Here is a 13,039-nt window from a genome sequence, read left to right on the forward strand (position 1 = left end):
TGACTTTATGAAATTCTTAAGAAAATGGATGCATCTAGAGAATATCATCCTGAGTGAAATAACCCAGTCACAAAGGACAGTCATAATATGCAGTCACTGATAATTGGATACTAACCCCAGAAAGCTCAGAACATCCCCCAAAACAACTCACAGACTATATGAAGTTCAAGAAAAAACAAAGGACTAAAAAAGGAAATGAATAACCATTATGCTTAATCTTTACACACCAAGATAATTATGACTAATTCCAGGTTACATCTTTTTTTACATGTACTTTATGCTCGTTGTAACTAGTAAGATATTAATGCACACTATCAAACATTTAAAAAAACCAAGTACTGACAAAAATGTATTCATATACTTTTATGCAAAATACTTAAAACCTGTACATTTATTTTTGTTTTTTTAAATAAAGTTGTTTAATTAAAAAAAAAGAAAATCCATCGATGTATTTTACTACATGAACAAACTCAAATAAAAAAGTCACATGATCATCTCATTACATGCTAAAAAGGCCTTCGACAAAACACAATACCCCTTCATGTTAAAAGTTGGAAAGATCAGGAATAGAATTTAAGGCACATACCTACGTATAATAAATGCAGTATACAACAAACCAATAGCCAACATCAAATTAAGTGATAAGAAACTTGAAGCAATCCCAGTTAAATCAGATACAACACAAAGCTTTCTACTATTGTCCTATTTAGTCATATAGTAATGGAACTAGCTTGAGCAATTAAACAACAAAGGGAGGTCAAATGGATACAAATAAGAACAAAGTCTAGAAATAATTATTTGCAGATGATATGATTGTATACATAAGTGACCCCAAAAATTCTATCAAAGAACTCTTATACCTGATAATCAACCTCAGCAAAGGGGCCAGCTATAAAATTTCTTCAAACAAATCAATAGCCTTCCTCTGCACAAGGATAAATCGGCTAGAAAGAAATTAAGAAAACAACACCCTTCACAACAGTCACAAATAATAAAAAGTATCTTGGCATAACTCTAAACAAACAAGTGAAAGATCTGTATGACAAGAGCTTCAGGTCTTTGAAGAAAGAAATCCATTCTAAATACTCTAGGCCTGGATAGATGTCTGAGTGGTTAAGAGCACTGATTGCTCTACCTAAGGTCCTGAGTTCAAATCCCAGCAACCACACGGTGACCCACAAGGGTCTGTAATGAGATATGATGTCCTTTTCTTGTGTGTCTGAAGACAGCTAAGGTGTATTTATAATAAATAAATAAATAAATAAATAAATAAACACATAAATAAAAAATACTCTAAAGCCAATAGATGAGCATAGCTATAAAAACTTATCAAAGAAAGCTTTTTATTTTCTTTTTGCAGAGATAGTTTATCATGGTAAATCAGAACTGGTCACAATGCAGACAATGATGGATGTTGTTGTCCCCAGACCTAATTGACACATCTTTAATACAGCCCTTATATGTAAAGCTCAGGGGATATTGTGAAAGAAGGAACAGAAAGATTGTAAATGCAGATGACATGGGAGTCTGCTAGAGTTCATGTCTTCTATGTATGGCAGGGAGATGAACCCATAAATTTCAACACCATCACAAGACCAGTTTACTGGCAACACCAGTTGATATTTTAGTGTGGATTGGAGGAACCACACTAGGTTTTATCTCTAGATGAGGAGCTACAGACAGTTAATGAATGCTGAGAGTGAGAGTCTTTGTCCTCTCCAGGTCTGAACTCCCTAATGTGTTATACAATAACAACTGATCAGTCTTAACACAATAAATGTGTGAACACTAAATAGACACAGAAGGTTGTATATATATATATATATATATATATATATATATATATATGGTATACACAGAGAGACATAATTTTAAAACAACAAAAGTTAAAAAAATAGGCTACAATTCGCAAGGGTTTGTCACTGAGAGTCCTGTGGTAGACTGAAACAAGGAGAAAGATGATATAAATTCTCTAAAACATAAAAATAAAAGATACGATGTACGATGTTTGGAATGTTTTTAGTTAGGGACTGTGTCACCTTAAATAGGAATGGGTTATTGAAGATTTATTTGTATTACCACTATGATAGCAAATGAATATTATTTTCTATTTTAATGTTTAAGGATGACAAACATCCTGTGTTTGAAAAACACAAGGCTGTGTGTCTTCAAATTATCACAAGACACAAGCGATAATCATAGTAGCCTTCCTATCTGTTCACAGATAGCTGTTATACTCCTCCTTTTGTTTGGGATACAGAAAGATTGGGTAAGCCTGAAAACACATGATAAAGTTACCCCCAAATCAAGTTTCTGGGAGAGGGAAATTTTACAGTGACTCAACAATATTTTATAAAACCCATAGGAAACTATGATAGCCATCAGAAACCCTTGCAATGGCTGATTCCACAGATTAATATAATATAATACATTAATTATTTTCTAAACTTAATCTCATCCTCACATATAGAAAGAGAAATATGTTAGTGAGATATAATGTAGAACTTTGTATAAATGGAAAAATATGAAAGGTCATAATAGCCATTTTTATTAAAAATATCAGTGTGACTAGTAACTTTCAGAACAATTAGATTAAAGTTGTAAATACTTTTAGCAGGAACCAAACAATGACAAAGAAATCTGGAAAAGTAGATGTAAATTAGCATATGTTATCCTCCCCCACCTCCAGTGATATTTATGTTCTGGTTGGATTTTATCTACAAAATTGCTGGGAGTAGGGTGGCACTTGTCTCTTTCACCATGGAATTCTCTTACAAATTGTAAACCCAAATACATCAATTTCAGGTTTTAATTCTGCTCTTCAGGCTCTGGGATTTTTGGCAAATTAAACACTTTCATTTACTCCATCAGAGCCAAGAGCTCTCAAGAAGCTAAACACTAGCAGGTGATCTTCTTTAGATGGTTCTGTCACGGACTATAGAGTTAATGATGAATTTGTTTCTGCAAGCAAGGGCCAGGAAATGTTTATTTTAGGAATGATTCCAGCTGCTAATAAGCCTTTCATGTTATTATATGTATATATATTATATATATATATTATCATATATATATATTATATATATATATATCACTAGGCAGTACCCCGCCTTTTTGTGCAGATTTCTGCAGAACACTGAAGATGTACTGACTTGTAATGAAGCTATATAGAAAAATAGATGCTTTCTTAATTCTTAATGATGATTCTACAAGAATTTCTAAAATTATATTTGAAATTTAAAGTTCTTTTATAATAGAATTGCTATTAAGTCCTCACTGATGAGCAAAGCTACAATGAGAATTCTACAAAATTTCAAGTATCATCACTTAATTGCTCTTGAGATTCTAAGCAGGCATTTGTAACTTAAAGCACATTCCAAGAAGGTATAAAATTATTAACCAAAGGTCATAAATAGGTAACTAATGGTGAATTGCTGTTAGTGTTTTCTGCTTCCTCAAGGGGGTGCCTGTACTCAGGTAAGGTCATATAAAATCTTAATTGGTCAGATAAAGATTGAGCCTGTGGTTGGGCAGTGGAAGAGAAGAGACTGAGGATGGAAAAAGAAAGAGGAAGGAGATGAGTGAAATGGTGTAAGAAGATGGAAGAAAAAGAAGATAAACCAGAATTATGTAGCCCCTTGGAGCCATAAGTAACTAGGGATTTCATAGAATGACAATAGTGTAGCATAGGGTACTTTTGTCTAATCTAGGTATATAGCTTGTAGTTATATAAATTGGGTTTTGCGTTCTTTGAGAGCATTTTAAGGTTGGAGATTTACTGTATTAAATTTGGTTGGTATATTACAAGTCTTTAGTGTTATCATTTTGTAGGGATAAGGGAATATGAGTGAGTGATAAAGAGCTTTCTGCAGACCAGCCACAGGTGGTGGATGTCCTGGGAAGTGCAAGCGGCTTGGCAGAAAGCTGGCCTCAGGAACCAGGGCAAGACAACTGCTCTGGCTGGCCTCAGGAACCAGGGTGGGCAAGACCACATAAGCAGATTTAGCACGGATTGACTTTTAAAACTACTAGCTACAGCTAATGATTCAAAGATAGAAGATAAAATATTGACTGGATTTATCAATACAAAACTTCTCTTATAATTTAGTCACAAATGTTATTTTTCTTAACTCTCTGTGAACCCATGGGACTGATGGAAAAGATGAAGATTTAGCCATACAATTACTTTTAATGAATACATATGTAAACATTCGCTGTTCTAATCTTCTTATTCAATTTGTGTTTGAACTTCTTATAAACTTTCATAAAAAAGGGGGATGCTTGTAAAACCCCTGTGGTCTCTTCTAGAAAAGGAATAAAAGACTAGGAAAGACCACATTGGAAGATATAAGGCATTGGCAGCAAGAACATCGTTCCATGAGAGCAGAAGGGAGATCAAAATTAGAAGGAAAATGCAGAGTGGAATAATTTAGAAATTATAAGCCAACTTAAAATATTGAAAGCAATGTGCAGAATATAGAGGGAAAGAGCAGAAAAGAAGCTGCAGAGAGAGCAGAAGGAGCAGGCAGTCCTCCCTTTACCATGGGCAGAACAGGTCTTTTCTCAGTAGCAAGGCAGGCTTTGTCTTGCTAAAGAGAACAAAGCTTTCTTCTTACAGACTTGGGCTTCTTTCACTTAACAATAAAAGCATAGAAGCCTTTTCTTTCTCTATGCAATAAAGATTGAAGCTTGCTTTTCATCCAGAATGAGTGAGGTTCTTTCTCCACTGGAGCTGGGTCTTTTGCTCCATACACTATCTAAGTGTGGTTGTGCTATGAGAAAGTATGTAATTAAGAGCGAGAATGTGAGCTGGACCCAGCTGGTTGAAATGGAGATTTACCAATTTCTATTCATGAATCTTATGTTAGTTTATCCCTATTTGCTTGTGTAAAAGTTTTTCCTTCTGTGAGCATGATTCTCCTGGTTCAGTTGATGTTTATTGCTCCAAACTTCCCCAAGCCTGACAAGGAGAAGGGCAAGAGGACAAAATCTCTAGCAATTAATTCTTTACATAATCTTCTGATGTTCCATAATGAGGTGCTAAATGCCAGAGACTGCAGAGGAACACAGGCAGATCAGCTGCAGTAGCAAAGAAACTTAGACTTCAAAACATTTTAGAATTAAACAGCAACCCTAAATATCTTACCCCCTCTGACACTCTTTCGTCTATGCTGCCTCATGAGAAATAAACAAGAAAGAAGAACAGCTGTGGCAAGCACCGGACACACATGAGTTCATAAGGCAAAACATTCATAGGATGGTGTCAGATCCATAATGGTTCTCACCGATGCTTTACAATTAAGATATCGGAAATGTGAGCATAGGAATACTTTTCAGTGATAAGCTACAGATAGTTCGTGAGCCGGAGGTTTCTGTTTCCAGGATATACACTGGCCTTACCTGTACTCCTGCAGGAGAACTTGGTTTTGTGGTCACACAGCCGAATGGTACCATTGCAACCCTTCTCATCACTGCCATCCTCACAGTCTTTCTCTCCATCACAGCGCCACAGATCGGGGATGCAGTTTCCATCTGGGTGGCACTGAAATTCATTCCCAGTGCAGCCAATGGGAGAACGAGCTGCTTAATTTCAAATGAAAAAATAGAAAATGAGGCAAGATAGAAGAAAAGCTGTTATTTTTTTCTGTCACTTTAATCATTTTTAATTCATTTTAGGTATAGTGTTTTGCTAGAGAAATTATATGTTTTACAGCATAGATAGCATTGGTATATATCATTACTAATTTAAAACATTAATAGTTAAGAGAAAATAATATTTACTGTCTCTTCCAGATTTCCTGAACTTTTATGTAAAATCGTAAAAATAATGTGAGACCTATTGTCTTAATTAGTAACTTCAGGTACTGTCGTTGAAGTTCTTTCTCTAAAACATGTAAACAACATTTTCTAATAAGACTTTGCTTGATTTTTGACATTTCTTAAATAATTTCTTTCAAATTACTAAAAAGTAAAAAGCTATAAATTAATGAGCATTTTATGACTAAGAACACCTTTGGAAAACAGTAACTGAGAATTTGAAAGCTAAGAAATACACGTTATGAGGAAACCTTAATTACAAGACTTCAATTATAAAATCAGTACAGAAATTGAAACCTATGATTTATAAAGTATTGTATGTATGAATACAATTAATAAACAGTAATGCACGTAATACTATCCAGACTTTTGATAATATGTAAGAAAAATTAAGCATCACTAAGTTAGGGGATATAAACTTTGGAGCACTAAGGATGTTGAACATTTCTTTTTGTTTTTTTAACAACTTTATTTTAAAGAACAAAGAAAATGTACAGATTTTAAGCATTTTTTGCATAAAAGTATATAATACATTTTTGTCAGTACTTGTTTTTTTTTTTTAAAGGTTTGATAGTGTGATCAAGATCCCACTAGTTACAATGAGCAAAGAGTACATGTAAAACAAGATGCAACCTAGAAATAGTCAAAGTTTTCTTGGTGTGTAAAGATTTTTTTTTTTAACAATGTGCAGACAGTACATGTAATACAGGGTATAACCCGGAATTTGTCAATGTGTTCTTGGTGGGTAAGGATTGAGCATGACTATTTTTTTGTTTTGTTTTGTTTTCCTTTTTTCTTGGACTTCATACAGTCTGTGAGTTGTTTCTGGGGCAGTGCGAGCCTATGGGGTTAGCTTCCCACTATCAGTGACTGCATATTATGTCTGTTCTTTTGTGACTGGGTTATCTCACTCAGGATGATATTTTCTAGATGCAGCCATTTTCTTAAGAATTTGGTTAAGTCATTGTTTCTGGTGGCTGATTAATATTCCATTGTGTAAATGTACCACAATTTTTGTATCCATTCATCTTCTGAAGGACATCTGGGTCCTTTCCAGCTTCTGGCTATTATAAATAGAGCTGCTATGAACATTGTGGTGCAAGTTTCTTTGTTGTGTATTAAAGTGTCTCTGGAGTATATTGCCAGAAGTGGAATAGCTGGGTCTTCAGGTAGTACTATGTCTAATTTTCTGAGGTATCGCCAGACTGATTTCCAGAGAGGTTGTATTAGTTTGCAACCCCACCAACAGTGGAGAAGTGTTCCTCTTTCTCCACAACCTTGCCAGCATCTGTTGTCATCTGAGTTTTGGATCTTGGCCAATCTGACTGGTGTGAGGTGGAATCTCAGGGTTGTTTTGATTTGCATTTCCCTGATGGCTAAGGATGTCAAGCACTTCCTCAGATGTTTCTCAGCCATTTGATATTCCTCAGCTGAGAATGTTTTGTTTAGCTCTGTACCCCATTTTTAATAGGGTTGTTTGATTCTCTGGTGTCTAGGTTTTTGAGTTCTTTGTATACCTTGGATATTAGGCCTCTATCTGATGTGGAGTTGGTAAAGATCTTTTCACATTCTGTTGGCTGCCGTTTTGTTTTCTTGACAATGTCCTTAGCCTTACTAAAACTTTGCAATCTCATTAAGTCCCTTTTGTTAATTTTTGACCTTAGAGCTTGAGCCATTGGTGTTTTTTTCAGAAAATTTTCTCCTGTGCCTATGTGTTCTAAGGTTTTCTCTACTTTCTCATCTAATAGTTTCAGTGTATCTGGTTTAATGTGGAGATCTTTGATCCACTTACACTTGAGATTTCTTTAGGTGCTTTTTGGTCATCCGAGATCACTCAGTCAAGAATTCTCTGTTTAGTTTTCCACCCCAATTCGTAAATGGGATAATTTGGTTTCCTGAAGTCTAATTTCTAGTGTTCTTTGTATATTTTGGACATAAGCTGTCTGCCAAATGTAGGAATGATAAAGATTATTTTTCAATATGTGGGTTGCCGGTTTGCCCTTTTACACTGTCCTTTACCTTACTGAAGCTTTGCATTTCATTGAGGTTCCATTTGTTAATTACTGATTATAGAGCCTGAGCAATTGTTCTTTCAGGGAAATTTCCACTGTGCTAATGTGTTTAAGGCACTTCCCCACTTTCTGTTATATTAGTTTCAGTGTACCAGGTTTTACATGAAGGTCATTGATCCAGTTGGGCTGGAACATTGAACAAGAAGATAAGATTGGATCAATTTTATATTGGATCACTCTTTTACATGCAGACATCCAGTTAGACCAGCACCATTTGTTGAAAGTTCTGTCATTTTTGAACTGTTTGATTTGATTTCTTTGTCAAAGATCATATGACCATAGGTAGGTTGGTATATTTCTGAGTCTTTAATTCTATTTCATTGATCTACCTGCCTGTCTCTGTACCAATACCATGTGGTTTTTATCACGATTGCTCTATAGTACAGATTGATGTCAGGGGTGGTGATTCCAGAAGTTTCTTTCTTTGTTAATTTGATATTTTAATTATATACATTTCAAATGTTATCATCTTTCCTGGTTTCCCTTCTGCAAGCCCCCAACCCATCCCCTTTTACCCTGCTTCTATGAGGGCACTACCCCATATAGCTACCCACTCCTGCCTCTCCATGGTCTTAGTACATTTCTTTATACTGGTACATCATGCCTTCACAGAACCAAGGGCCTCCCCACCCCTTGATAGCAGATAAGGCCCCTTTAGCTCCTTCATTCCTTCTGTTAACTCCTCCATTGGGTTCCTTGTGATTAGCCCAATGGTTGGCTTTGAGCATCCACATCTGTATTGGTCAGGATGTAGAGGAGTGTCTCAAGATAAAGCTGTATCAGGCTTCTGTTAGCAGCACTTCTTGGCATCAACAATAGTGTCTGGGTTTGGTGTCTGCATATGGGTTGGGTAAGATCAAAAATTCAGGTGACAGCACATGCTGGCAAGGATGTGGAGAAAGAGGAACAATCCTCCATTGTTCGTGGGATTACAAGTTAGTACAACTACTCTGGAAATCAGTCTAGTGGTTACTCAGAAAATTGGACATAGTACCCGACGACCCAGCTATACCACTGCTAGGCATATACCCAAAAGAATTTCCAACATCTAACAGGGACACATATACAACCATGTTCATTTATAATAGCTAGAAGCTGGAAAGAACCCAGATGTCCTCAACAGAGGAATGGATACAGAAAGTGTGGTATATATACAAAATGGAATTCTACTCATCTCTCAAAAGAATGACTTCATGAATATTCTAGGCAAATGCATGAAACTTGAAGCTATCATTCTGAGTGAAGTAATCCAGTCACAAAAGAATGTTCATGGCATGTACTCACTTTACTAGCCCCATAAAGCTAGGAAAACCCAAGAAACCATCCACAGGACTTATGGAGCTCAATAAGGAGAAAGTACAGAAAGTGGATGCTTCAGTCTTTCTAAGAAGGAAGAACAAAACATCTATGAGAGGAAATAAAGGGATAAACAGAGAATCAGGAATTGGAGAAAAGATCATTCAGAGACTGCTCCACCTCAGGATACACCCCATATGTGCCCCCAAAACCCACACAGTATTGCTGATGCCAAGTAGTATTTACTGGCAAGAACCTGAGAAGGATGCCTCCTCAGAGGCTTTGCCAGAGCCATACTGATACAGAGGAGGATGCTTGCAGCTAACCATTGGACTGAATATGAGGACTCCAATGAAGGAGCTAGAGAAAAAGAACTGAAGGAGCTGAAAAGGTCTACAAGCCCATGGGAAGAACAAAATTATCGACTAACCTAACCTAACATAGCTCCCAGGGACTAAAACAGCAATCAATAAGTTCACATGGAAATATACATAGTCTGAGGTACAGGCATAGCATAGGATAGCATTTTCTAACATCAATTCGAGGAGTGGCCTTTGGTCCTGTGAAGGCTTGTTTTCCCAGTGTAAGGGAATGCCAAAGTGCTGAGGTGGTAGAGTGGTTCGGAGAGGGAGCACCTCCATTGAGGCAATAGGAGGGGGAGGGGAATGAGATTGTGGGAAATGTACACAACTGAAATGTAAATGCAGAGAATTTCCAATAAAAAAATTGGAAAAAGAAATCTGCAAATAGTGATAGTTTGACCTCTTCCTTTCCATTTTGCATTGATTTGATTTCCTTTTGTTGTCTAATTGCTCTAGAACTTCCAGTACTTTATTGAATGTACAGGGAATAGGAAACCTTGTTTTGTCCCTGATTTTAGTTGGATAGCTCCAAGTTTCTCTCCATTTAATTTGATATCAGCTATTGGTTTGCTGATACATAATACTTTGCCTCTATTATGCTTAAGTATATGTCTTGAATTTCTGATTGTTCCAAGACTATTAACAAGAATAAATGTTGTATTTTGTCAAAGGATTTTTTTAGCACCTAATGAGATGATCATGTGGGTTTTTTCTCTTTGAGTTTGTTTACATAGTGAAAAACATAAATAAATGTCTGTATATTGAACTATCTCTTCATTCCTGGGATGAAGCCTACTTAATTGTAGTTATGGATTATTTTGGTGTGTTTTTAGATTCTGTTTGTGAAGAGTTTGTTGAGTAATTTTGCATTGATATTCATAAGCGAGATTGGTCTGATATTCTCTCTTTGGTCTTTCTGTGGTTTAGGTATCTTTGTAGATATGACTTCATGGAACAAATTAAGTAGTTTTCCTTCTGTGTCTATTTTGTGGAATTGTTTGAGAAGTATTGGTATTAGACCTGCTGACCCCAGTGAAAACGTTTGGTAACAAACTGAAGAAGCTGAAGGGCATTAAGATCCCATAGAAAGAATAACAATAACCACCAACTAGACTACTCAATGACCCCAGGGGCTAAATCACCAACCAAAGAGTACACTTGATTTTATTCAGGGTTCATGCTGACTGACAGATGACTGTCTTTTCTGGCATCAATTGGAGGGGAGATGCTTGGTCTTTTTGAAGCTTGTTGCTCCAATAAATGGGGATGCTAGAGAGCTGAAGTGAGAGTAGGTGGATGAGGAAGCACTGTCTAAGAGGTCGAGGAGAGGCAATGGAGTAGGGATTTGCCAAAGGAAGTCCAGAAATGGCAACAACACTTGAAATGTAAATAGATTAAATAATTAGTGATACAAACTAATAGAATGGTATGCTCTTCATTACATTCTTTGTTTTAAAAAAGGATTTTCAACTACAATCTTTCAAGTGATTTATTATTATTAAGTTGTCTAGAGAAAGCTTCGTCTGACTTCCAAAGAATTGCTGTAGCAATGCTGAGCCAAGAGTCTACTGAAGCAAAGATAATTGTCAAGTTAGTAGTCCACATTTAAATGTAGACTTTTCATTAGAGATACTTTTCTTCTTTAACTTTACAAGTTTAAACTCTGTAGACTATTGCAATATACAAAGGAAACTACAAACAACTAAATTATAGTTATTTACAAACTAGAATATAGCCATAAAGGCTAAATTAGGTTTATTATGGAAACCCAAACTGGCGAGGCCAAGAGTTCCTCTAATACTCAGACATGTATTTGTTATGTACAAACTTTGGTCTCAGTAACATTCTTCTTCCCACTATATTCCTATCTACATTTTAGCTATTATTGTTTGTTATTTGAAAGACACTGAAATTATCAATAACAACAAAAAAACAAAACAAGCCTAAAGTAAACTAAAATTCTGTATTATATACAGAAACCTTATTCTTAGGGTATAACAGTTTATAAAGTCAAATAACATTACTAAATATGCCCTACCACCATCTGTATAAGCTACACAGCACCTTTTTATTCTGTAGAGAAGATGAGACACTACTGTCTTTGGCATTGTTTGTACTCCTGACCATTTACAGAATCCTATTATACTTATACTGCATATTAAATATAAAAAGCTGAGTATAGCCCACTACAGAAATAAATAAGTAACATGTTTCACTTCATTTTGTTCTGAAACAAATAAGTGAAGAAGGAAATGACTCAGTTATCAGAGAAATAATAATTTTCTGAAAGGCATAGAGATAATGTATGTCAGAGATATGATCTTCATCAGTGACTTCTTGGCCCTTTGCATTGCCGTACCTGTTTTAACTTGTAGAAGAGTATTACTCATGCTAAAGCTCAAAAATGATATGAAATTGGCCCATACAGAAATCAACAAGTGTTGCTTAGAGAAATGGCTCAGTTGTTAGGAGCACTGGCTGTTCTTCCATAGGACCCGGGTTCAATTACCAACCACCAACATGGAAGCTCACAACTGCCTATAAATTAGTTCAAGGTGATCCAATTTTCTCTCACATACATACATGCAGACAAATTTTCAATGCATATAGTAATATTAATAAAAATCAATCATTAAAATAAAGAGGAAACTGAAAACATTGACTTCTTATATTTAAGTTACAATAATGTAGTGTAGTTTTTCTTATAAAATGTAACATTTTTATATTCTTTGGTAAGGTTACAGCAGAAGTTAGTTTTAATGAAAAGATCTTTAAATTTTACACTGCCTAACACAGTTTTGCTTTCCTGGGGTTATTCTCTCAGTTGGTGGCCATGCAGAAAAACATGTAGAAAGATCTAAGAAAATCAGAAATTATGGGTACTAATGCCCAGGGCCTGTGTATAAGAAGATAGCCAGAGCTTGCTACATCTCTACATCTATATTGGTGGGCTACAGAGCTGTTAATTTGCTCTCACATTGCTTCTACAACAGCCTTGTAGGTAGTTTTCTAGTATCAAGAAATCAGTGGAACAACTGCTTGACTGGGTATTGCAAGAGATGTAAAGGAGACATGTAGAAAAATAATAAACTATTGTGTAAAAATATACATCCATGGAGAAAGCAACAAGTATGATGGATACAATGATTCTGACATTGTCATTGAAAGCAGGGTGGACTAACAGATTGTGCTCTGGTAAAATATAAGCAAACGATCTCTTTATAAAATTGGATTTTTTTTTTCATTTTTTCCCTTACTTCCCAAGCATTGTGGATTGGTGAGTAGCTACCTCTCTTGTGTTTCTTCAAGCATCCAAGTGGCAAGCAGGAAAGCAGTTCTTTAAAAAGCCACATATCTTTCCTAAAGATATATACTTTATCATGATTCATTGGCAAAACCTATTTATACAGATTTTGGACCTATCCTGCCAATCACTTCTATCCAGAACATGACCCAATTGTAAATGTATGACAGCTGTCACTCATTATTGCCAGA

General features: G+C 35.7%; 1 protein-coding gene across 1 annotated transcript in view; it reads right to left on the bottom strand.

Annotated features, from left to right (window-relative positions):
* The window catches only part of LRP1B (LDL receptor related protein 1B), a gene marked incomplete at both ends in the record, with an annotated part of 1,929,155 nt that overhangs the window by 704,914 nt on the left and 1,211,202 nt on the right, over nucleotides 1-13,039 (bottom strand). Inside the window, one exon of the mRNA XM_080928219.1 lies at nucleotides 5,398-5,580. Within this exon, the coding sequence (XP_080784345.1) occupies nucleotides 5,398-5,580 (183 nt within the window). The remainder of the gene's footprint in view (nucleotides 1-5,397; nucleotides 5,581-13,039) is intronic.

The sequence above is a fragment of the Micromys minutus genome (assembly GCF_963924665.1).
Source record: "Micromys minutus genome assembly, chromosome: 13".
NCBI classification, from domain to species: Eukaryota; Metazoa; Chordata; class Mammalia; order Rodentia; family Muridae; genus Micromys; species Micromys minutus.